The 23719-nt window shown below is 48.4% G+C and overlaps 8 protein-coding genes and 1 non-coding gene across 9 annotated transcripts; 7 read left to right on the forward strand and 2 right to left on the reverse strand.

Annotated features, from left to right (window-relative positions):
• Positions 1-1881: 1881 nt before the first annotated feature.
• On the forward strand, positions 1882-2055 carry BO70DRAFT_273915 (uncharacterized protein; the record flags this gene model as incomplete). Its single annotated transcript, XM_025538977.1, has 1 exon — positions 1882-2055. A coding segment is annotated over one exon (174 nt), but the record flags the coding sequence as incomplete, so codon positions are not given.
• Positions 2056-2686: 631 nt separating this feature from the next.
• On the forward strand, positions 2687-4354 carry BO70DRAFT_302028 (putative flavin-containing amine oxidasedehydrogenase; the record flags this gene model as incomplete). The annotated part of the gene is made up of 3 exons (XM_025539731.1): positions 2687-2743; positions 2797-4146; positions 4196-4354. The coding sequence occupies 3 exons, from the start codon at positions 2687-2689 to the stop codon at positions 4352-4354; spliced, it is 1566 nt and encodes a 521-aa protein (XP_025394579.1).
• Positions 4054-6659, forward strand: BO70DRAFT_366642 (uncharacterized protein). The gene is made up of 4 exons (XM_025544387.1): positions 4054-4146; positions 4196-5409; positions 5469-5780; positions 5871-6659. Exons 2-4 carry the CDS (start codon positions 4521-4523, stop codon positions 6299-6301), a joined length of 1632 nt encoding a protein of 543 aa, XP_025394580.1. The 5' UTR covers positions 4054-4146; positions 4196-4520; the 3' UTR covers positions 6302-6659.
• Positions 6660-6986: 327 nt separating this feature from the next.
• On the reverse strand, positions 6987-7655 carry BO70DRAFT_302134 (uncharacterized protein; the record flags this gene model as incomplete). The annotated part of the gene is made up of 2 exons (XM_025539734.1): positions 6987-7167; positions 7222-7655. The coding sequence occupies 2 exons, from the start codon at positions 7653-7655 to the stop codon at positions 6987-6989; spliced, it is 615 nt and encodes a 204-aa protein (XP_025394581.1).
• Positions 7656-8378: 723 nt separating this feature from the next.
• On the forward strand, positions 8379-10238 carry BO70DRAFT_346198 (uncharacterized protein). Its single transcript, XM_025541533.1, has 2 exons — positions 8379-8655; positions 8709-10238. Exons 1-2 carry the CDS (start codon positions 8650-8652, stop codon positions 10011-10013), a joined length of 1311 nt encoding a protein of 436 aa, XP_025394582.1. The 5' UTR covers positions 8379-8649; the 3' UTR covers positions 10014-10238.
• Positions 10239-10279: 41 nt separating this feature from the next.
• BO70DRAFT_419561 (MFS general substrate transporter) lies at positions 10280-12182 on the reverse strand (the record flags this gene model as incomplete). Its single annotated transcript, XM_025547482.1, has 7 exons — positions 11986-12182; positions 11848-11941; positions 11677-11801; positions 11464-11622; positions 11043-11412; positions 10557-10964; positions 10280-10480 (listed from the first exon to the last, which is right to left on the reverse strand). Exons 1-7 carry the CDS (start codon positions 12129-12131, stop codon positions 10280-10282), a joined length of 1503 nt encoding a protein of 500 aa, XP_025394583.1. The 5' UTR covers positions 12132-12182.
• A 1046-nt stretch (positions 12183-13228) lies between these two features.
• BO70DRAFT_390767 (M20 family metallopeptidase) lies at positions 13229-14763 on the forward strand (the record flags this gene model as incomplete). Its single annotated transcript, XM_025546185.1, has 6 exons — positions 13229-13330; positions 13383-13765; positions 13814-14099; positions 14157-14260; positions 14312-14439; positions 14507-14763. The coding sequence occupies 6 exons, from the start codon at positions 13229-13231 to the stop codon at positions 14734-14736; spliced, it is 1233 nt and encodes a 410-aa protein (XP_025394584.1). The 3' UTR covers positions 14737-14763.
• Positions 14764-15395: 632 nt separating this feature from the next.
• On the forward strand, positions 15396-22805 carry BO70DRAFT_374877 (Rh-like protein/ammonium transporter; the record flags this gene model as incomplete). Its single annotated transcript, XM_025544995.1, has 7 exons — positions 15396-15429; positions 15520-16516; positions 16560-16863; positions 16920-17192; positions 21346-21762; positions 21818-22653; positions 22700-22805. The coding sequence occupies 7 exons, from the start codon at positions 15396-15398 to the stop codon at positions 22803-22805; spliced, it is 2967 nt and encodes a 988-aa protein (XP_025394585.1).
• On the forward strand, positions 19927-19999 carry BO70DRAFT_t296. The gene has a single exon. It is a non-coding gene; the product is annotated as a tRNA-Val (tRNA).
• Positions 22806-23719: the final 914 nt, after the last annotated feature.

The raw sequence follows: 23719 nt of genomic DNA on the forward strand, positions 1-23719 counted from the left end.
CGCAGTAATCAGAATATATTAGAGATTATAGATTTTAATAAACTAATAATTAATAATATTTACTTCGACACAGCTATCTAGATCCGCAAAGATTTTAAGACTATTTTAAATATAGATAAAAATATAAAAATAATATATAGTTTCTATTATAGATAAAAAAGTTAAAATTATAGAATCTATCTTAATTTTTCTATTTTTCTCTCTGAATCTAATAAAAATTAATAAATTTTAATAAATTAAATTTTTTTATCTTTGATAGAATATTAATTCGCAAGATATTAAGTATTTTTATATATAAAATATTATAATTAATTATTATTTTTTTTAATAGAATTTTTTCTGTGATTTAAGATATCTTTCTTAATAATTTTACTAGTAATTTCTTGAAAGCGCTTGCGTGGCTTATAATTACTAAATTAATTATTATTTTATTTATGTTTTTCTCTATTTTCTTATAGTTTATAATAATAAGTAGTAATAGTTACTATTTTATTCTGTTTCTCTAATAAATAGAAAATATACTCTTAAATATAATAATTTAGATCTAATAATAGTTTAGTAAAATAAAATAAAACTCTTTTTTTTTTTATTTAATAAGAAAAATATTACTCTAAGATATTAAGATAAATATAAAATTCTTGTGAATTCTGACTATATTACTAATAAGTCTGTTTAAGTTAAGCTATAATATCTAATTAAAGAATAGCAGTATTTTAAATTAATATAAAAGTTTAATTTTTAAATTAAGACTATAATTTCTTAAGAAATTATCTCTCTTTCGGATTCTTATTATTTATAAAATAATATTATCTTTATTTATATATTAGATCTATATAGCTGATAGCAGCGAGGATCTTATATTTCTTTAATAAATATTTCTTAAGTATATCTCTAAATATATATTTTAAATTAATAATTTATTCTTAATATTTTTAAAGATTAAAGTTCAGAACAAAGCAAGAGATATCTTTAAACTTAATTTTTTTTTTATTTTTTTCTAATTCGGGAGAAAATTAATAATATCTCAAGAAAATTTTGCTCGGGGAGTTATTTTTTTAAAGATAAGCTATTCTTTACTATAAGTTAATAGCTTATTTTAATTAATAAATATAATTTTCTAGCTATTAAATCTCTTTAATAATAAGAATAATATTCAGCAAGGATTCTGAATTAATTTAATTATTAAATATTTCTATTTCTTTATTATTTTCAGTAAATAATATCTTTCTTAAATAATTAAAAAGAGAAGAATTAGAATATAATAGAATCTATTTATCAGAATAGAAAGTCTGTTAATTAGATAAGAAATTAACTATAAAATACTGTATATTTATTTAATAATAATAAAAATAGTCTATATTTATAAAATAGACTGATTTTTAAAGAATTAGTAGCTTCTTACAGAGAGATCAGTATCTTATAAATATCAAAGAGATATAGAATCACTATTAATAATCTCACAACTCTTATAATCACTATAATATATCATCCCGATAACCTATATCCTGATAGCTGGGTTATTCTATCACATATTCTAAATATTTAAAAATTTTTATCTAATATTTATTAATAGATTTTTTATAAAAATTTATCTGTTTATATACTTACTCAGCCGGAATAGAATAATTATATTCTATTCTTAGTAAGCCGGAGCAGAATCATCTTCCATCTGTAAACCTAGTTGCATCATATCAATGGGCAGTAAATTGGTCAGTTGAAAGGGCCAGATGTCACGTGACAGCTAAAACATCTCACATGATCAAATGCAATCAGACATCTTGTGTGTCAAGTCGACTGTTAGGTGATCCGCAGATGACACCCAGGGACCAAGAAAAATGTCAGATATTGCGCAGGGCCTACAGCTTGCCATATTCGAGCCCTAAGCAGGTAAATTCATGCCGAAGGGGCTCTGAGGCGGACTATAATATTCGAGCTCCCCGAAATTTGTATATCGATCAAAGGTGCGCCCACAGCTATTATGACCGTAATTTCATCAACTCAGCGAAAGGCCTCTTTTCATCGCTCGCTTTTGGGGATAGCAGGGAGCCGAAAGTCACCTAAGCTATAGGCCAAAGCATCAGATCATACCCCCCAAACATGCAAAGAGATCACACTATCAGACTTGCTGTGTCTACACGGGTACCCCGCCCCTTTGTCGCTGGCAGTTATTTCAATGCTTCGCGATCTTCTGTCGTATTATCTATTGGATCGGTTGTTTTTGCAGGCGAAGTCGAATACGTGCTTGGCCCTAATATGTCCAAACCTTTAGGTTGTCGTCGTATCCATAGTATTCCGGATATAGAGCAGAAACGAGACTTGAAGAGTCTCCTGAACCATCATCACTCCGCCGTACAAATGTCTTGCAATTACCTTATTTTCTGTGGGCGGAGAAAATTCTTACAGGTTGTGCTTGCGATGGCTTCTGCGACGCTTACACCCCCTTGTACATAAAAATAGGAATATTTAGTTAATACATCTTACTCGGCCTCTTTCTGCTGGGCTAGAGCGCTTCACTATTACCCCCTTGAGGGCATGTAGCTCCAGGTAGAGAGTGTATAGATTGCCAAAAGCGGAAACCGGCCTGACGTCATGACTGGTAATCTTGTTTCCGGAAAACTTCAAAACCATTTCACCCGCGTCTCAAAAGTAGTTGCTCAAATATAATTATTTGAGTACAACACTCGTAATGTCCACAGCGACTCCAAAGAAGATCGCGGTCGTGGGTGCAGGGGCAGCAGGCATGGTAAACACCCCAACTGCCAACTCTAAAAATCATCTAACTGAGGAGAAACCCAGTCCTGCGCCGCTACACTCGCCAAGCACCCCGATAAATTTGAGGTCCATCTCTTCGATTCCGCTCCCTACACCGGTGGTCAGGCTACGTCCATTTCTCTGGATGCCCGCTACGGCGCCACCTGGTTGAACGATGGCGTCCAAGGAGGCTCTCCCATCTTCCGACACACGTTCAACTTCTTCCGACGATACGGATACGAGCCTCAGCCCGTAAAACTGCAGGTATCATTCGGAAAAGGACCAGATAGCTTCTTTACCAACATCTTTCCAAGCCCGCTAGTCGACAAATTCGCTGGGGAGATCCGGAAACTCGGTCGCGTGCTAAAATGGATGAAGCGCTTGATGCCTTTTCTGGGGATACTGCCCGTAAAAGTCATTCTGCAGGTTTTCCGGTTCAGTCAAGATTTTGGAGATAAGATGGTCTTGCCATTGATCGCACTTTTTCTAGGTACGGGCAATCAGACGCCTAACGTGTCAAGTGTGTTACTGGAACGATTGTTCGATGACCCGCAGATGAAGCTCTGGGACTATGATCCGGACACCCTGCTACCCAATCAACCGATGATGTACACATTCCCCAATTTAGGGGACTTTTACCACGACTGGTCAAACGATCTCCAGTCCAAGGGAGTGAAAGTTCAGATGAAGAAGAAAGTGGAGATATTGAAGAGAGATAGTAAAAATGGTGTCGATCTTCTGATCAGAGATAACCCTGATTCCAATTTAGAAGAGACGTCTCGGGAAGAACACTTCGACGAGCTTGTTCTCTGCATCCCTGCCGATGGAGCCAAAAATATACTCGGAAAACAGGCCACGTGGAGAGAGAAGTATGTGCTTGGCGGTGTGAAGTTCTTCGACGACGTCACTATCACGCACAGTGACGCAGAATACTTCAACAGCATATTCGAGACGAGGTATAAGCCGGAGCTTTGTGGAAAGGAGTCGAGCGACACGCGCAGGGAGCAAATCTCGTTCGCGAAGCAGACACCACACTGCCGAAAGGACGGATGGGTTGGATTTGCTCCCATGTACTATACGCATTCGGTTGATCAGGAGCGACGGAAGATAGAGATGGGATTTGATTGTTCGAACTACCAGCATCAGTTTAGGGAAGCACTGGGGGAGGATGCCTTGCCGCTTGAGTATGACCGGCATGTTTACCAGACCATCTTTTTGAACAAACAAGAGTCAGATCTCTGGACATGGGAGAATATCGATAAAAGTAAGATCATTGCGGAAAAATGGTGGCATCAGTTCGGACATAACTGGCAGCACTACACACGGGTGGTGCCCGGGATGATGTTCATCAACGGGAAGAATCGAACCCTGTACGCAGGGAGTTGGACGATGGTGGTCAGTGTGTAATCAAGCTCGGGATCTTCCGTTTACTGACTGATAGCAGAATATGCATGAGATAGCCTGCATTTCGGGCATTGCCGCGGCCTATCGCCTGGGAGCGGAGTACCAGCCGTTCGATGATTTTGCCGAGGATTGCTTTGCCAAATACCTGCTGGTGAGCCACGGGACGAGGTATAAGCGAGCTGGAGGGACTGGAGCGTGAGGCAGAGCAGAGCAGAGCACCACGGAGTTGGTTGTTGTGGACGCGTGGGTCAGTTGCCTGTCAGTGGTGGGTCTGGCGCGCGGGCCTCACGTCAAGTCTAGCCCCGCGCCCCCGCGTCTCCATCCATCCTCCTCCTCATCCTCCCTCCCTCACCCAGTGGCCCATCATGACGGCCAGTCGGCTACCCTTGGAGCTTATTTCACTGATTGCCTGGCATGCTTGGCACGCTGGTGATCGTCTATCCGCTTCGACGTCCGTTTGTCGAAAATGGCAGATCGCTTTCGAGCCCTTCCTCTACTCAGAACTGTTTGTCTGCAGCGACCAGATCGAGTTCGCCCTGCACGACACATTCTTCCCAAACAATCAGTGGCGATTGAATGAAGAACATGAGCACCTCATTCTCGCCAATAAGTTAACTTTCCCCAGGGTCTTCGACGCCGAGAAGACAGGCCACACCCCACTCTCCCTCGCCCAGTTTCAGGCCTTGACTTCTGGCGCGGGTGTCAGGAGACGGGCCTGGTTACGCAGCCTGCGCTTTTGTATCATGATTCCACACTATATTGAAGACTGGAAGGCCGTCAAAGAAGACGGTTACACTTACAACAATGAAGCGCGACGTCAAAACGATAAAGCATTCTGCAAAGGCGCTATTGACCTGTTTGATTACCTCAGTTCCTGGAGTGCAAACATTCGTCTCAAGCTCGACTTGAAACTGTTGAGCTACGAGACGTGTGAGGAGCCAGATACATTCTGGGTCTGTGATGCTGATGAGTTTCACTGGGACTTTCTCGATGGCCGCGACGAGTCTGTGCGACCGTATCGAGCTCGGTTCCCGAATGATGATGCATCTATTCTGGCGAATGCTCCGTGTATCGACCGCCTCTGGTGTTGTAATGATCTGGATGAGGAAGGTAAGCTTGATTTGAAGCATCAAGTCTGGGGTGGGACCGTGTTGCAGATGGTTGAGCATTGCCCGACCATCACGGAGGTGCATTTGGATCTAAATGAGCCCGTTAGGCCAGATCATGAAGAGTATATGCGGCAACGGCGTCAAGGTAATCTTCGAGTCCGCGAATCTCATCCCAGGATACCGCTAACCCGCTTGGTTGGCTAGCTGTGGCAGAAGCCATTCCTAATATACCGCGTACCTTGAAATTCTTCGACTACGCGAACCAATTGGAGAACAATTGGATCGTGCCTATGCCCGGCATCAATGTGTTGACCTCGGAAACAGACACGTTCTCCAACAACCTGCGCGATCTGACATTCGGTCTTCAGAAACTTATGATAGAGCAGACGTCACTATCCCTTGACTGGCTATTTCCTCTGGACAAGGACGCCCAACCAGCTGCCGGCACATCTCATTACCATTGGCCTAACCTCGAAATTCTCGATCTAGACTCTCTCCCCGAGTTTCTCCCAACGGGTAAGCACCATGTTTTCTCCCTTACTGGCTCCGATATCTACACGCCACTGCCAATGGCACACAGACCCCGAAGACTAATGGCCTCAACAGGCGAGTACCTCTTCCGCTACTCCCGCCAGAAAGAGGCCGAAGTAGCGAGAATAGATGACTGGGAAGACGCCATCTGCGACCGTGAAATTTGGCCGTGGCCCGATCGGGAGTTAGTCAAAGACGAGCTCTTCCAGCGCCTCTTCATCTCCTTGGGCTATGCCGTCCAACGAATGCCGCGACTTATTAGCGCAAGCCACAACTTCAAAGCCCACGGGAGAGAAGAATGGGAAGAACCCAGGGAAAACAGTTTTTTGTATCACCAGAGAGACTCTACGGGACCTTTTGTCGCTGAGTGGGTTTCCGAGGGGGGGTATCAGCCGGATGAGCGGGTCGCGGCTGCTTGGGGATTCCGCATGAAGGATATAGAAAACCCGAGCCCGCCGCCCATGGGAGGTGTTACGTCTGTGGTGAAGTTTTCTTCCAATCTCTGAAGCCCATTTGGGCCTACTCGCAGTGTAGGCCCGCGGGTTAACTGGGCGGATGCCGTTGACCAGGTGAAGACCGCCTTCACCCACTACGTGTATCTAGAAACCACTGGGCAATGTACCTACCTACATGTTGAGTATACGAAACTTCTCCTACATTCTCTATTTCTGAAAGTCTTGACAGAGACACCCAGCTTTACATTCATCTCAAAGGTTTTTCTTCTACTCTCGTTCTATCTGAGGTTGCACTCGAGGAACCCTTTTATTTCTGTACCCCGGTTCTTGGATCTTGTTAGTAAAAGACTTGACCTTTGGTATAGTGGGCATGTGTCATGAATCAAAACTTTCAAGGATAGGGTATTTTATAATACGGATAATGGCTCAATCCATGTCATATTGAACAAGCAGTATAATATACTACTGGCGGCACAAAATATACATCAAGCAAACTAATTTATGGAAAGATGATGAAGCAGTGAAACAAAATGAGGTCAAGTACCAAACACAAAATACAAATGGAGATTATACAATATGAATAAAAAAGAGACAAATACCAAAATAGAACGAAAGACAGGGCTGAAAGCAGCATGAAAGGGAAAGCCACAAGACAGCAGATCATGAGGTGTGAAGGTGAAAGTCATTGACTTAACAACTTAGTTTACCCCCCCCCCCCCCATAAACACAAACAAACTCAAGGCTGCTTCTCATAATAATCAGCAGGGAGCTTGCCATGAAGCTTCCCCTCATTTTTTCTGATCTTCTTTGCTGCTTCAAGTTTTTCCTTTACTGGCTTTTTGTGTGAAGCCTTTTTCGCCAGGCTGTCGTAAGCATAAGGAAACTTATGATCAAAGCCAGACCGGGCTGCCGCTTCCCTATGGGGTTCATTAGTATCTGTCACTTTTTAGAGCGAGACTTGGTATACGTACAAGTTGGCTGCAGTTCTCGCTTCCGCAGCCAAGGCCAAGCCTCTCTCAACCTTTTCGACGATATTCGGGTGGTTGTCTGGAGTAGCTAGTGGGTTTGCAAGCTTGAACGCTCGGTTGGCTTTTGAGTACTGATCTCCATAGTCCTTGTAGGTGAGGTACTGATCATTCATCCCTTCGGGGTAAGGCTGTGGGGCTTTCTTCCATGGATCGGGCATCTTGGGCTCCCTGATATCCCCATAAGCGAGCGACGAAGAGCGACCCTGCTCCGAGTTGACAAAATTGGGGCCATAGTAGCTGGGCTCGGGTTGAGCATCGACATGAGAGCTTCGAGGAACTCGAATGTCATAGTCAGTGTCGGAGCCCCTTCGGCTAACAGCGACCCGCTTATGGCTCTCGTCTGCATCCCAATCGCGAAGGGTGCGGCCTCGACTCATCTTGGAGGATTGAAATGCAAAGGGTATAGATGAAATACCGACTAGATAGTAAAGAAATGTATAGACGCAATGGAAGAAACGGTAAGGCAAAAGAATGACAAAATATGCAGAAAGAATGAAAAAAGCTGTAAATGAGGACTGGAGAGCTCGATGCGAAGGCCTGGATCGTATCTGAGATGCTTTTGATGGATAAAAAGTCATGGGAAAAGGGCAGCTTTTATGCTTCTGGAGGTACATACCTCACGACTGTGTATATTGTCCCATTTCTCGAAGGAGGGAAATCCTACCCTGCAGAATCCCGGCTTCTGCCTGTATACCCTTGTATATCCCACGCGCGCGCTTCAAGCCCACTTGATGGGCCACGCACGCATTGTTTTGCAGATGCATAGTATACCTACATCCGTTGGCAGATATGGAAGATTGATTTCTAGAGGGAATTTCTGAAACTGGCTGAGATGCAAGTAGCTGTCCAGGATATGCATGGTGGTGCAGGGCTGGACTCAGCCGCAAGCCTAGACAACAGGTGACAGTGCAATATGATAGGTATTCTGGTGCAAGCGAAGCGAGCTGTTGCCAATAATAGTAAACAATGGGCTGATTCCATCTGCTCGGCGGCAACAGAGCCCATGAGGAGTGGCCAGGCTGATAAGAAGGTAGCAGCCATCAAGCGCCGGGTTGTATTGACCCCTCTTCATACGGATCACTGCATACATGGGGCGGGGTAGTAGTACTAGTTATGAGTCAAGTGATAAATCGGCGCTTATTTGCTGCAGTGCATTGGACGCCGGAGGCACTAAGTCTGAATGGCATCAGTGAAGCCCTAGAGTATTACATAAGGCGCCTACGCAAGGCCGACCAACAATAGAATAGAGTCGGCCTGGGTGACGGCGGGGTGAGCCGAACCGCCCACCTCTGTTGTTCTTCCTGCTCCTCCTTCCACTTTTGCCTGGCGTCACCAAGCCAAACCAGAATCGCATCCCATTTTGGAAACAAGATGATGGTAAGGACTCTCTATGAATACTCTTCAAAGCTCAGCTATTAACATCACACCAGTCTCAAGCAACGTTAGAAGGTCTACCGGTAGAACTGCATATTTGCGTACTGTTCAGCATACCTGACCTCGTCTCGGTCCGATCGCTCATTCTCGCCTCACCAATATACCACGAAGCATATCGCTTGGTGCGACATGAACTTTTGAAAGAGCACCTGCGAAGATATTACGATGGGCTTATTGAAATCCAAGATGCAATAGCTGCCGTTCGTTCAAGAGGCCTCTATGCCAACACTGCATCGAACAAGCCAAAGATCATTGCGCTCTTGGATGCTTGGCGCCGCAGTGACGAGATCCGCCGCCTGCGCTTATCGCCTCATGGAATACTTCCCGAACAGCCCTCAGATGTCAATGAGACTATAAAACTTTTACAATTGCACAAGATGGCGAACTTTATTCTCGACGATTACTCGAAAACCGCGAACTGCCCGGAGTGGATGGACGGCGACAGATGGAAAAATGAGATCCTACCACTAAGTCTATCAATTACGGAGAAGAGACGGTTTTTCCGGGCCTTCTATCGACTGCAAATCTATGGCAACATTTTTGGAGCCATCGAACGTGCTGTTGACTCGGAATGGTCCCTGGAGGATAATTCGTGGCACGACGGGGACAATAAGAATAAAGCCTTCAGTCCCGAGGAGGCATGGCGCCTGCTTTTTAGTACTATGGCTCCATGGGAGGTCGAGGAGTTTGGCTGTTTTTGGAAGCATTGCTTCAACCGATATAACCAGCCGTACTCCGAGGTATGTGAGAACCTGCAACAGTTTGGTGTTATGTTTTTCAGTGATATCCCTGAGGACCAGCGCCCGCCTGATATTTCTCACTACGACGACGTTGATGATGTTGCCATGAATGAAAGTGAATGCCGCGAGACTCTTGTTTCTAAAGGTCCAGCATTACTCTGCAAAGTTCTCCGCGAAGCGCAGCCTTTGGCCCGCCGAGATTTGATCCTGGTTAATGCGTCTGGGCACAGAACTCATTTCTATGACTATTGGCCACGGCCAAATTTTGAGCCTGGAGCGTTACCTCTCCTGTACCCGGCAGATAAGTTCAATTTCAAGACGGACAGAGATGGGTTCAAAAAGCTCTTGGAGACATTGCCACCTTGGGAGCGACCTAACCTGGCCTGGGAACGGAGATGGTTCAGAGACGACAATCAATACCGAGAAGTCTTCTTGGATATGTTTAACTATGCACCAGAAAACAAGCACTGGGAATGGGGATACGCGTTTTGGGATGATGAAAGAGCTATCGAGTGGAAAGCGCCCATGTTGGATGATATTTATCCTGGATATGATCATTAAATTCTTGTATTTTATCTTATCCCCCCTATTCTCCTTTGAGCACCAGATTTGCGATTTGCGATATTTTCAATAAACTCATGTTTCCCTTACTCATAAATGTTCCTATGTTCTACTAATCCCGTATGTCTCCTATCTTACGTCTCCTCTTTTCAAGGATCCTTTCCATATCTTGTTTACGTCCCTATCCTTTGTCAAAAATCAGATTTCCCGGGAAAGACCACCCCGTAAAACCAATACATCAATTTCAAACTCCATACCCAAAGCACCTACAAAACATACCGAAACCCCTCAATCTCTAAATCCGTCATACTCGACAACCCCAAGGCCAACTCCTGACTCTCCGTCATCTGCCCGGGCACCCCAAAAAGACGATTCCGACGCCGATTCTCCCACACGTAGTACCCCAGTAAGCAAATCAAAAAGAAAGCCCCAAGCGCCAACCCCGAAATTGCCGCTTTCATGCCCGTCTATCCCATCCATCCAGCGCGTTAGCATTCATCTCGTTCTCTATCTACATCCCCAAGAAACCCAAAATAAACTCACAGGATAGTACGGTTCCTCCGACGCGTAGAAAAACTGCGGCCCAACAATATTCCCCACACAATACGCAATGAAAAGTAACGCGCTGGTGGTACTCCGTTTCGTGAACCCCGCAACGTTAGAGCTGATGATACTCAGTGAAAGAGGGATGTTGACGGCGAAGACCGCCCCGAGGGAGAGACCCGTTAGACGGCCCTTGCGGTTATCTTCGTCGAGTTTCCAGACCAGGATCATCCCGATTGTGGAGACGATGGTGTTGAAAATCATCATCAGGATTCGCGTGTTGGGGATTAGGGTGGCCAGGGTGGCGGTTAGGACGAGGAATATGATTTGCGCGGCACCGAGAGGCATTTGCATGAGGAGAGACTTGATTTCGGTGAAACCGAAGCCGTTAATTATTATGGAGGAGAACTGGGTAGGGTTGTTAGTCGTTGAGACTTGGAGGGTGGAGAGGTTTTTGGGGAGGGGGTGAAGAAAAGGGGTGGTTACGCTGGTGATGCCTCCGTTGCAGAGGTTGACACAGAAGGTATATAAAACTAGGAACCATGTCTGGGGGTCACGGACGGCTTGCCATGCTTGGTCCCATTTGAATAAGCCCTCGTCCAGAACTCCGGTTTTGTTTCTGAGTGTCCGTTGCACGGCGATGGCGCGTTCGGGTTTGGTGAGAAAGATGGCTTTCTTGGGTGAATCGGGAAGCAAGATGAGGAGAAAGAAAGAGATGAATGCGGTGATGGCTCCGAGGAAGAGGAAGAGAAGTTGCCAGCTCGCAATGGCGTGTATTTTGATGCTGCCGATGCCGTAGGCGACAACGCCGCCGATGACGGTTGAGATGCAGTTACCCAGAAACCAGGCAGATTGGCTTGGCTGTTAACTTGATAATTAAATACAATACATCGGATGCGGGACATACCGTGCTGGCTGCTCCTCACGCTTGTAGAACATGCCGGTGATGAGAGAGAAGCCGGGGGCAATGGCAGCTTCGCCTACTCCTAGGAAGAATCTGGCCGCTACCAACCCTCCAAAGCTCTTCACGGCCGCGTGGCACATCAAGATTCCTCCCCATACAAGTCTAAATCCTGAATAAGTAGTGTTTATGATGGGTATTGGAGTAGGGGAGACAAACACTGAGACACTGATATACTTTCCAAGCGGCAGACGGACGATGAGGTACGAGCTGGGCCAACTCCAGGCAAAGTATCCAAAGTAGAAGACGGCAGACGTCCATGTGTATTCTTGGCCTTTAAGGTGCTAGTGGAAATTAGAAGGTACTCGACTTGAAGAATTAACAACATACTAAATCTTGTCGTAGGTTAAACATTGTAGCCTGACTTAGAGCCAGTTTGTCCATGTACTGCATCATGTAGCATACTCCCATTAATGGGATCAATCTTGCTTGTTACTATAGTATCACAGCGATTAATTTTGGACTTACATTATATCTAACTTCCTCAGAACCTTCCTTTCCTGCTCTGATATCGCCTCAACCTCCAATACCTGTCCAAGGCCAACATCACGGATCACCGTTGCTTCATCTTTCAGTTTGAAGTCGTCTAGCTCTGCTGCTTGATGCCCTTTCATGGTGCGTCGTATTACGGTAGTATGAGATATGAAAGCGAAAGCACAATCCTCTGGTCTCTCGCTCCTTATATATAAATGAAGCCAAGAAAAGGCTATACATTCCAGATATCAATTCCATGGCCCTCGCGGAAACAGCACAATCCTTCCGCAATGGACACGGGTCTGAGCTGATACGTAGCTGGCTGAAGTCTGACACATCCACCAGCAGGCCCGTGATAATCCAGCCGTATTGATCGTCTTGTCTTCCTCATCGAGATAATGAACGTGTAATAGATTTGTACGTAAACCAAGGCCCGTGGGCCATGCTTTCCCTATCCGGCTACATCGGATCATGAAGCGGGGCATGTCAATTATTCCTACGCCCTGGCGGCCTCAAGGGACATGAATCCGATGTCCACTTCGTCAATTTACTAAAATAACTTTTACTTTGGGTGACATTCACCACAGACCCACAGGGAGCTGATCGCAAGCCCGGTTAGATTTCCGTCGGCAAATTCACCAATGCGGTGCGTTGCTCGGCAAAGAACCAGTGGGTTATCGGCGTCAACCCAGCGTTCGAAGTGCCGGGCAAAGAACCGGTCCCCACTCAACTTATCATTGTTTTTCCACCGGTTTTGTATATCACGAGGCGCATCTGCTGCGCCTCCCCCACAGAATCGATCGTGCGGAGACACTACATCGCGAACATTGCGTTGGTCAGGGTTGACGCTCCTTTAGACTCTGATCCACTTCCATGCTTCTGTTATCTGCCGACGCCAGAGATACCAGCCACTACCAATCGCTTGGACATGATAAGCGTAGTTAGTGCTGATAGAGATGGCTATCGCGTCTTTTCCGCGGTATTTTGGCCTCTGACGTCTTGATAACGGAAAACTTCCAGGATGAGGGGTGAGGATGCAGCCGACGTTGCATCTGACATGTCGGTCGATCTTATCAAATTGCTGACAAGATACGTTCGGTGTTTCTTGTCACCTCGGCCGAGGTTATGGCTCGCTTATCCGTCATTGTGAGACGGCGATGCCGGCTGGGACCAGCATATATGATGAGCCCGGCAGATGATTTCGGGTTCTTGTGCCATCAAGAGACAAACCGACAGAATGACCATGACGAAGCTTGTACCTACTATGGAGGAGGTGAAGACATCCATTGATGCAGCTTTATACTTTTTCCAGACATCTCTCCGCGAGCTCAACAGACAGGTAAGCTCAAGCTCTAACTCCATGAAAGTGAAACCCTTCACTCATCGTCTAGATTTGGTCCAACCCAGAGACTGCCTACGAAGAACACCAAGCCCATGACACCATTTGCGACTTTCTCGAGAAACAGGGGTTTACCGTTACCCGCCACGCATACGGCTTGGATACATCCTTCGAGGCCACCAGTGGCTCTGGAGGGCGTTTGATCAACTTCAATGCTGAATATGACGCGTTACCCGGAATCGGGCATGCCTGTGGTCATAACCTCATTACCACAAGCAGCATGACCGCCTTCCTTGCTCTTTCAGCTATTCTCAAGCAATACGGACTTCCAGGTCGCACGCAATTACTCGGCACCCCGGCAGAAGAGAACGGCGGTGGTAAAGCGAAGTTGATCGATGCGGGTGCCTACAAGGGGGTGGATATCTCTTTGATGGCGTATGGGCTCCTATCCCCTTTCTTTTGTTCCAATACTGACTGCCTTAGTCACCCTGGTCCCAAAGAACTTTTTCCCGGTGTTGTTGCAGATGGCGTGGGCGGGGTGTTGATGAACGCTCGAAAGGAGATTCACTGCGAGTTCACGGGCAGAAGTGCCCATGCAGGAGGCAATCCCTGGGAGGGAGTAAATGCTCTCGACGCCTTGGTAACATCCTACAACAATATCTCTAATCTACGCCAACAACTTCGTCCTGATGAACGGATTCACTGTGCCTTCTTGGATACGCCCAAGGTAGCTAATGTCATTCCGTCGTACACCAAGGCATATTGGCAGGTACGCTCAATTTAATCTGGGTCTGTCAATGGTTCCATAATCTGATGGCCCTGGCAGGTGCGAAGTCCTACGTTGAAGGGATTGAATCGCTTGATGGTCAAGGTGCATAACTGTATCGAGGCCGGTGCGTTGGCGACCGGATGTGAGGTTAAGATCATTGAGTAGGTACTTCCGACCGAGAGATAGGGACAAAGAACTAACATCATCGCCAGGAATGAGCTGTATACTGACATCAAGATCAACGACACCCTATGCGATCAGTATCAGACACACATGGCAAAGTATGACCGAAAGGTCCTGAAAAGACATGAAAAGGTCTTGACTGGCTCGTCAGATATCGGTATGGCTCTAATTCAATGCTACAATTGCAAGAACTAGTTCTGAAGTGGGGTTCTAACTTCATCCAGGCAATGTCAGCTATATCATGCCGACGTTGCACACCATGTTCGGGATCACAGCTGAAGAAGGCTCTTTCCCCCACCACCCCACATTCGCTGCGGCTGCTGGGACCGATTCTGCCCATGAAGAAGCGGTGATCGTGGGCAAGTCTCTGGCATTGATTGGATGGGATATGATCACAGACGATAACATGTTTGGGGTAGCAGAGAAGCAGTGGAAGGAGTGTCTCCAGGAGTAATAGGCGAGGTGTATAAGGCGCTTTGAGGCCTCAACTTTCTGGACTTAGTAGCTGATTCAGAAGCATTCCACCTTGGAATAACCAGTTGGAAGACGAGTAAATGCATCCAACTTTTCTGTATACCTGTCTAGGGGGGTTCTCGGTAATTATTCGGGGATATGTCCGGTGGGAAATACGAGGCCGTCGTCATCGACAGCATACCTCAAACGGATAGCTTTTAAGACCTTGATATGAACGATTAACGATGATTTTCATCTTCTCGTGCGTAGACCTGAAATTCAATTCTTGGCCCTAAATGACCATAATATAAGATCATGAAACACGAGTTGGTGTCAGCTCTGGAGCCGGTGTTAAACCCCAGATAGGCCAACAACCTCAATCACAGTCGAAAATCAACCTCCTCGACTACCTTTCGATGATCAGAACCGCCATTCCAGTGCCCCAGTGTCCAGGAACATCACGAGGCAGCGTATATTTTCCGCTGACTAAGCCTGGGGGGTATTGGCTTTCCATCTCCTGCCTTCAATTTTCTTCTCTCCGAAGCACTTTCCCGCGCAAGACTTTCCCCTCCGTTTTTTGGAGTCGCGTCAATCCTACTACCTCGAGTACTGATGCCTACCGGCTGAGCCGTCTACCTCACAGCGTGGGCCATTCATTCCATGTCAGGTCGGAACGCGCCTCGCTCGAAAAATGGTATGCAAACTGTCTGAGACTTCCGTTCTTCCTTTCTCCGCGGAATGCTCGGTAGGGAGGATCGCCCACTGACATGCATCGTGTTTGTAGGCTGCAGCACCTGCCGCCGTCGGAAAGTAAAATGTGGTGAAGAACAGCCTGTCTGCAGGCGCTGCCTGAACCTGCGACTGACGTGCGAGTGGGGGGTCCCCGTGAAGCGAGGCAAGCCGAGTGCTCCGGTTCGGCATCTGCAACCCGCGCAGCCTCGATGGCCGACGAGCAGCGATGTCATCACCACTCCCACCACTCCGACCTCGCCTCCTCGCGCGAACGTGCCCAATGGCATCCTTCACCCCCAGTATGCCACCACTCTGGCTGCCCTCTGGCACCACCAGGGCCCCGGATCGGCCCCGGATTTCACCCCGGTTTCCCCAGACGTCATCTTCCCCGCGGGCTGGCCGGGCTGGCCGTTTCCGCCCTACGAGTACGACTACAAGCACAAGTTCTCCCACCCATCGCCGCTCTACCCGTCACTGTCGGGAACGGACTTTGCCTGCACGAACTCGCTCGTCCTGTCGGAACATGATCAGAAATACTTCCAGTACTTCCCGTCCTCGTCCGTGGTTTTCTACTACATGAAGAACTGGCAATGGAGCAGCTTCTGCTACCTGTATCAGGGGCCCGCCACAACGAGCAAGGTGATCATGCGCATGATCCTGGCACTTTCGGCGAGTGATATGCATCGGAATGGCCTGGTTCACCGGTCGCCAGGTCGTCCGACGGCGGAGGACCACGGCCGGTACCACTACGGGATGGCAGTCAAGGAATTCCGACAGCTGCTTGAAACGCCTAAACAACAGATCTCTTTCGCTGAGTTGGAAATGATATTCGCGACGATGTTCCTGATGATCACGTACGAGTGGCAGTTCGGTCATTGCGTGCGCCATCTCCAGCTACACCTGCAGGGGGTGCGGTCACTGCTGGAGACCCATCCGGAATTGTTTCAGATCAGGGACGTCAACGAGGTGCTGCTGGCGATGGAATCAGAGCAGCCTGATATGGTATCAAGAGCCTCGTTCATCTCGGACCAGTTCTTACTGTGGATGCTGTAAGGCCTCGCTTCATTTTACTAGATATAGCTAACGGTTCAGATACATCGACGTCAACCGCCGATCGATAGGAACGACAGACTCGCTCTATGACTACGTGCTCAGCTCCAAAAACCCGGCTCTCCATCCAGACCATCTATACCGCTGCGCGCGTTTGTGGAGCCGATGCTTTTGGGGAAAGCGATATCCAGACCAGGAAGTATCGGACGACATGGAGAACTACCGAGGACTAGAGTTCCTGCACGTCGGCTACACCCTCTGGCATAAGTTGTGGAAGTGTCTCGACTCGACAAACGCAACATACACGGGCGACGAGCTCTTCACCGAGATGATGAGCGTTCGAGACGTACGTGCCGCCATAACCTTTTAAGCACGATATACACCCCAGGCTAACATCAACAGAAATACTCCGACCTCCTCCTCACAGCCAAATTCGCCAGTCCTGGCTCCACCCGCCGCACCCTCAACACCATCTACATGGCCGTCAGCAACTTTTACGCGCAAATCCTCTTCCACCGGCGTCTCTTTGCCCCAGTCTCCCCCCCAACAGCCCTGCACCGCCAAGCGCTCACTAATATCATCGACAACGCCCACAAACAATACACCTCAGACTCGCGCCTCCTGCGCCGCCTCCACTGGCCCCTCCTCATGGCGATCGTCGAAACTGACGACCCTGTCCAGCGCGACTGGCTACGCGAACGCCTGCAGGAAATGTGCGCCTACCACTCGGAATACGTCTGGGCCAACGAGATCGTCGACGAGGTCCTGGCACAACAAGACGCCAGCGCGGGGAAGTATGCGGATCTGGCGGAGTTGCTGCGCAGCCATCAGATACGGCTGCAATAGCCAACCCTAACCCCAACCTCACCTCCTTACATTTTTCCTTTCATATCATACATACCCTTCACATATCCCCATTTTGTAGAATACATCAGTTTTTAGTATATCAGAGCATTTTATAGTATAGTATAGACCAGATACCAAACCATTTCATTATCAATTTCCTAGCGTATCTCTAAAGATTCTCCAAAAAGTACGCATCATACGCAACCTCCCCTTTCGCCCGCGTCGCTCTTCCCACAATCACCCGGTTATTCATCCACTTGTACTTCTCGTGTCCCGTCTCTAGCTTGATGTGGAGGTGGAACCAGTACGCTGAGGGATCGACCCCGTCGCCGTCCATCAGCGCCTGGAGGACTTCGGGGGGGCCGGAGCGTGTTCCCTCTGTGCTGTTTATCACCATAATTAGCTTTGATTGATTCGTTCGATCTCGTATACGATTATAAAGAAGGGGGCAAACCGAACCGGATGTAGATATACGCCCCGTCATCGCTCTTTAGCACGTAGTTGGTGTTCACGTGCGTGGTCTGGTTTTCTTCTACTAACCTATTCATTTTGGTAGATCTCTCGTTAGCTATCCGCGTCGAAACAATCTGTTTCGAATCAATCTTGCCAGATAGACGCCTAGACTTGGCGAATACATACGGATTTATATGGATGCGGGATATGAGGATACATACATAAAATCCGCTCCTCCCGGAACAACCTCCCCGTTGAGATACTTCCCCCTCACCGTCCCAGCCTTGATGGGCACGCAGCGTCGACGGCCGTACGGTCCCGTGCCGATCTCGATGGGCGGGTCGACGGTGCAGCGGAGGGTGAAGAGGTGGGTTAGGGCTGGGGGTGGGGAGAGGGGTTCCATTTTCACTTTCTCTTTCCTTGTTTTGGAGGTACAGATGGGTTGGTGTTTTTGTGAAGTGGTGGAATGGTGAACGGTTGAAGAGGGATGTTTTATATTGTTGTTACGAAGACAGATGTTTCGTGGGGAGGGGGAGGGGAGGGGTGAGTGGAGGAGGTGGATTATGGGATCGGATATCGGCAGTTGGGGTCCACTGACGGGCGTGGACACTGATGGTCATGTTCATGAATTGAGTACGGAAGTTGTGTTCCTGGATTTGGGGGTTTTGAAGGGTTAATGTGGAGTTGATATGTTCTACGTTGAAGTGGTGACATCATGTCTGATGCCGATGTTGTTCGTCGCGTTGCGGAGGGCGTTGCGGGATGATAATTCTGGGCTGTTACTTCTTACTTGGTGCATTCGGGCTCTCTGTCTTGTTTGTCGAGTCTCGGAGCATTCCCCGCAATGTATAACCTCCGAATGCCTCGCTTCTCATCCCCCCCCCCCTGCTAGGCACAACTCGAGCAGACCTGTCACGAAGACATCCACGAGAGCACTCCCTCTCCACACCAGATCCTACTGTTGGAGCCAATCTGCAGCCCTGCAGCCCTCCTGTGACTCATGTGACTAGGCTTCACCTCCGAGTCGTTATCCCCTCTTGCGTGCGTAGCCTAGCTGGCATCACCTCTCTACCAACCACCGTTTTCGATCCTCGTTCCTCCTCGGCTCCTAGTAGTCCACACACCTACACCCTAGGACCAATTGTATCAACACAAGAACCTCATGGCTCAGAAATTGGATATTTCCTATTGATAGCACACCATAACGCCTACCCAGACTAATTATGCACATATGCCAGTGAACCGATCGACTGGCTCTCCACCGAGCGACACCGCATGGCAGCTGCTCCCATTCATCGCAAATACCCAAGGTATAATGGTACACGCTTGCTTTGGGCCCCTTGCCGTCGCGACCGGACGGCTCTTCCATCCCGACACGACACGACACGACGCCCGAGATTCAGACAGACAGACAGATAAGGATATCAAGAATCGATCGTTTACGCGCCACCGACGAGGACGTTGTTAACGGGGATGTGGACTATAGAGCAATGGTATTAGTTGGTATTCCGAAACAACCATCCAAGACAGATCGGCAATTGCAACAACAGGAGCAACATACTCAGCTTGACGATGTATCCAATGAACCCCATGATCAGGAACCCGGTTCCAACAGCCTGGCTGATCTTGATGAACTCGCGCTTGTCGGCTATCAATTCGCAAGAAGATGCGCGTTAGCCTACAATCCAATCCAATTCATCCAGGTGTTGTCACTAAGACAAACAGGCAGGCAGGCAGACTACTCACGCTTCTGGCTGCGGTGGACAAACTGCATGCCTTCCCTCAGGAACTCCCGAGGGACGTTGAGAAGTTCTTGCACCTGGTCGGACATTTTGTGGAGGCGGGAGGGCGGGTGGATGAGGAGTCGATGAGTCGGGATGAAGACAGAAGGTGAGATGGTGGAATGGGCCAGCTGTGCTCTTGGGTCGGTGGCCGGCGAATAATGGCGCCCGGGCGCTGCTCGGCGCGGGAAAGGGGCGGATTATCCTGTCTCCGGGGGTCACTGGCCACGTATGATCTGGCGGGTGGGCTACGGCGGGCGGGAGCTGCCATTTATGCACCCTCTTGGTTGATACTCGGGCTATGATTTTCAAAAAATAGTAGAAATTCCGCTCGACTGGCCCAGTGGTTAAGGCGTCTGTCTTACACACAGAAGATCCTCGGTTCGATCCCGAGGTTGAGCAAATCCTGTGAATGTGCCCCATTCACCTTTGCATTTCTCTTTTTATGTCTACTGTTTTTGTCCTCCCCCTCCCCCTTCTAGGGGCCAAATGAAGATTTCTTTCTTGGTTCCCATATACTGGTCGAATGACTCTGCACGGAGTGTTATTTTCCCATGTCCCTCTCCCGCAGAGATTAGTTGCCTGAGTATTCATGGAGGCGAGGTTTCATGGAGGCCTTTCCAGGATCATGTCGATTTTTGGATTGTCTGAGGGCATGTGAAGCATATCTTTGATTTTCTTGTATAATAACAAGCATTTCCACCAACCTTTCCGTGGAGGTGTACTTCCTCCCATTCTTGCTTGCTCTTTGTAGTGGTCTTGTGCGTCAAAAAAGCGGTAGAGAACCCCATCTACTACATACTAATATTGTTGTCAAGACTCCAGTGGCTGGAAGTGGAAACGGGTCGTCCCGGCCTACCCCGGATTGTTCCGTCCTGCTCCATCGCTTGTCCCCATCAGGAGCTCTTGACTGAGAGCTTGTTCTTGCGCGCATCATCAGCCCCATTCCCCATGGCTTCTCACGATTCCCACAACTTTTACAGCATGCTCGAAGCCCGCCTCTGGGGCTCACTGGCCTAAACTTACTCATAACGCATCTCAAACCTGTCTCACAAACCTGTCTCACTCCCACGTGAATCCAGACGCGTGGTTGCCGCCGTTTCTCGAGTCGTACGTCCTGCAGGTGACAATTCACTAAAAGAAAGTCATCTTCGTGTACTCCGTACTTCTTTTATCTCAATGTTGGATTCGGATTCGGATCCTCATAATACTAATTATATGATCATCGTGAAGAAACAGCTTCAGGCACCTGTACATATGATCCGTCAGAGCTTCGGCGCGGATGGTTGTCGAGATGGAGTTGACCACGGAGGACAAATCCTAAATGATTTCGAATCGACATCGATAACTTAGTGTTCAAAACAATATCAGAGCTTGAACGATACGATCGGCCAATTGCAACTGTGCTAAGGAACACACTGTTGAGAACTGCTTAGAGGGTGCATATATTGGCAGCCTGTGTGTTACCCCGCCACCATGCATGTCTCCCAGTGGGAGGTGCCGCTGGGGTTACACCTCCTCGCTGGGCCTCGTCTTGCAGGAGCTGAGCTCAGCGATCGCCCAGATAGGGCAGCCGCCAATAACAACACCCATCCTTCAGCTGAGCTCCTGATAAGGCATGCCGGTATGATTCGTCCTCACTTGATCCAAGACATCAACATACCTTGGCATCTGCCGAGGTCGAGTCTGGACGAAGGGCTGATATATCTTTCTCTGCCCCGACCATCTCAAAAATCACCCAAGCATAGACCCGCACCATGTCTATCCAAGCCGCCTGGGAGTCTTGCTCCAAGACGGACACCCTCTTCATCCTCGTCTGCTCCGTCTTCTGCTGGCTCATCATCCCCGCCGTCGGCCTCGCGTACTCCGGCTACTCGACTCGTCACAACAGTCTCGCTTCCTTCTATCCAGGACTGCTAGCTGTTGCTGTGTGCTCGATCCAATGGTGGATGCTCGGATACTCTCTCGCCTACGGCGAAGGTAACGGCTTCTTCGGGGGGTTCAGCAAGATCTTCCATATCGGGGTTCTCGCTGACCCGGTTGGCTCAATCCCCGAGATTCTCTTCTCGGAGTTCCAGCTCATCTTCTGCGCGACCGTGTGCGCGATCGCGATCGGAGGCGCTTGCGAAAGGGGCAGACTGCTCCCTTTGATCCCTTTCATCTTCGTAGGTTTCTCTTGCCAGGTCCCGTCTGGGCTGTCACTTACGATTAATATCACAGCTATGGTGCACCTTCATCTATGCCCCCCTCGCTCACATGGTCTGGTCCGACAACGGCTTCCTCGCCAACCTCGGTACCCTTGACTTCGCTGGTGGCACTCCCGTGCACATCTGCAGCGGTGCCACCGCAACTGCAATGAGCGTCTACCTCTCCTACCCTCTGTTCCGATCGCGACGCTCCCAAATCCGCACCCCGCAACATCTGACCCTCCACCGACCCCACAACACACTGTGCCAGCTTCTCGCGCTGATCATCATCTGGAACGCCTGGCTCGCCTTCGATGCCGGAACTACACTTGCTCTCAACTTCAAGAGCGTCATGGCCGCCTGCGTGACGAATCTCTGCGCCTCATCTGGCGCCCTCACCTGGTCGAGTCTCACATACTGGGAAACAGGGAAATGGAGCTTGGACAGCACGTTCTTGGGCGCGATCGCAGGACTAGTCCTCATCACACCCAGCGCGGGATTCGTTGACATGAGTACGGCCATGGGATTCGGTATCTTGGGCGCTCTCTGCGGATATCAGGCCCTGAAGATTAAGTTCACCAAGCGGGCGAAATTATACCGCTGGGTCGATAATGGTGATACGTTTGCGACACACTGTCTGGGAGGGTTCCTGGGCACGATAGTGACGGGACTGTTCGCTAAGCGCGAGGTCGCGGCCTATGACGGGGTGACCGACATTGCGGGTGGATGCGTCTTCGACGGAAATTGGAGACAGCTGGGTATCCAAATTGTCGAGGCACTGGTTGGGTTTGTGTGGAGCTTCGGAGGAAGCTACATTCTGTATGCACTGATAGATTGCGTACCGGGATTTGAAGTTTTGGCGACGGATGAGTATGTCTCCTTCCTGGGTATCCGTTTCAAGCTAATCATGCAACAGGGATGTTATTGCTGGAATGGACAAGTCGCAGATGGACGAGTCCCTGCACGAGGCGCAATGGGCCGGCGAGGAAGATTACCATCCCTTCGAGGGTATCCGCTTGTAACCAGTCCATCAATTGTTAGATTATATTTGTTCACCCTTATATACCAACGGAAATATAGAAGTCGGCTTCAAATATTCAATATTTGCTGATGACGCTATCGCTTATCTGATCGTCTCCTCTGCTTCACCTCTCTTCTAACTTAGTGTCGGACTTTTCCTGAGGCTGACGCTATTCCCGTCCCACTCCATCGCCGTTCATCAGCACTAGAACACCTCTTCGCTTTTCTTTCCATGACCCTGTTTCCATCGCCAGCCGCGTGCCCCTTCCAATAGGTCATCCGATACGCGAAGAACATACACCTCCACCAGGCACATTCAATTCGTGGCTGGCGAAGCACGAGCTTGGCACTGCTGCCCTGACTTGGTGCAATTGCAATTTCTGACAGAGATATCTCCGAGCTGAGATGACGTACAAAACGAAGAAGCGCCTCTCGGGCTGATGGGCTGATGGATAGAGCAGTGTCACTCGCTTTTAGCCTGTATCTACTTCTGGGTCGGCATCTATCTCCAGCGAATCGAACGAGGCCGGAACTAGAAGCCTGGAAGACACTGCGCCCGATGAGACTGACGTTATCATATTTTACACAACGACAACGGTTGGGCTGGGCTGCCCCACAGATGTATAGATTCTATATATGAATTCTTTGTCTAGTCTATGATAGACTAATTTTCATGAATGAATCCACCCACATCTAGACAAAGGTCGGTATCTGCACCACTGTATTCCAATAGATCATATGATCGGCCTGAGACCAGCAACGCCCAAACTAGTACTAGTCAGCACGCAATCAGCATCTCACCTCAGCACCTTCAATCTGTCGAAGATCTGCTTTGTCAGCTTTTCAATTCTGAAGACTATCCTTAAACCAGCCTCTATTCTTCTATCTTACCCATGATAAAATCCTGACAGGTTAA

Source organism: Aspergillus heteromorphus, assembly GCF_003184545.1.
Source record: "Aspergillus heteromorphus CBS 117.55 chromosome Unknown BO70scaffold_49, whole genome shotgun sequence".
NCBI lineage: Eukaryota > Fungi > Ascomycota > Eurotiomycetes > Eurotiales > Aspergillaceae > Aspergillus > Aspergillus heteromorphus.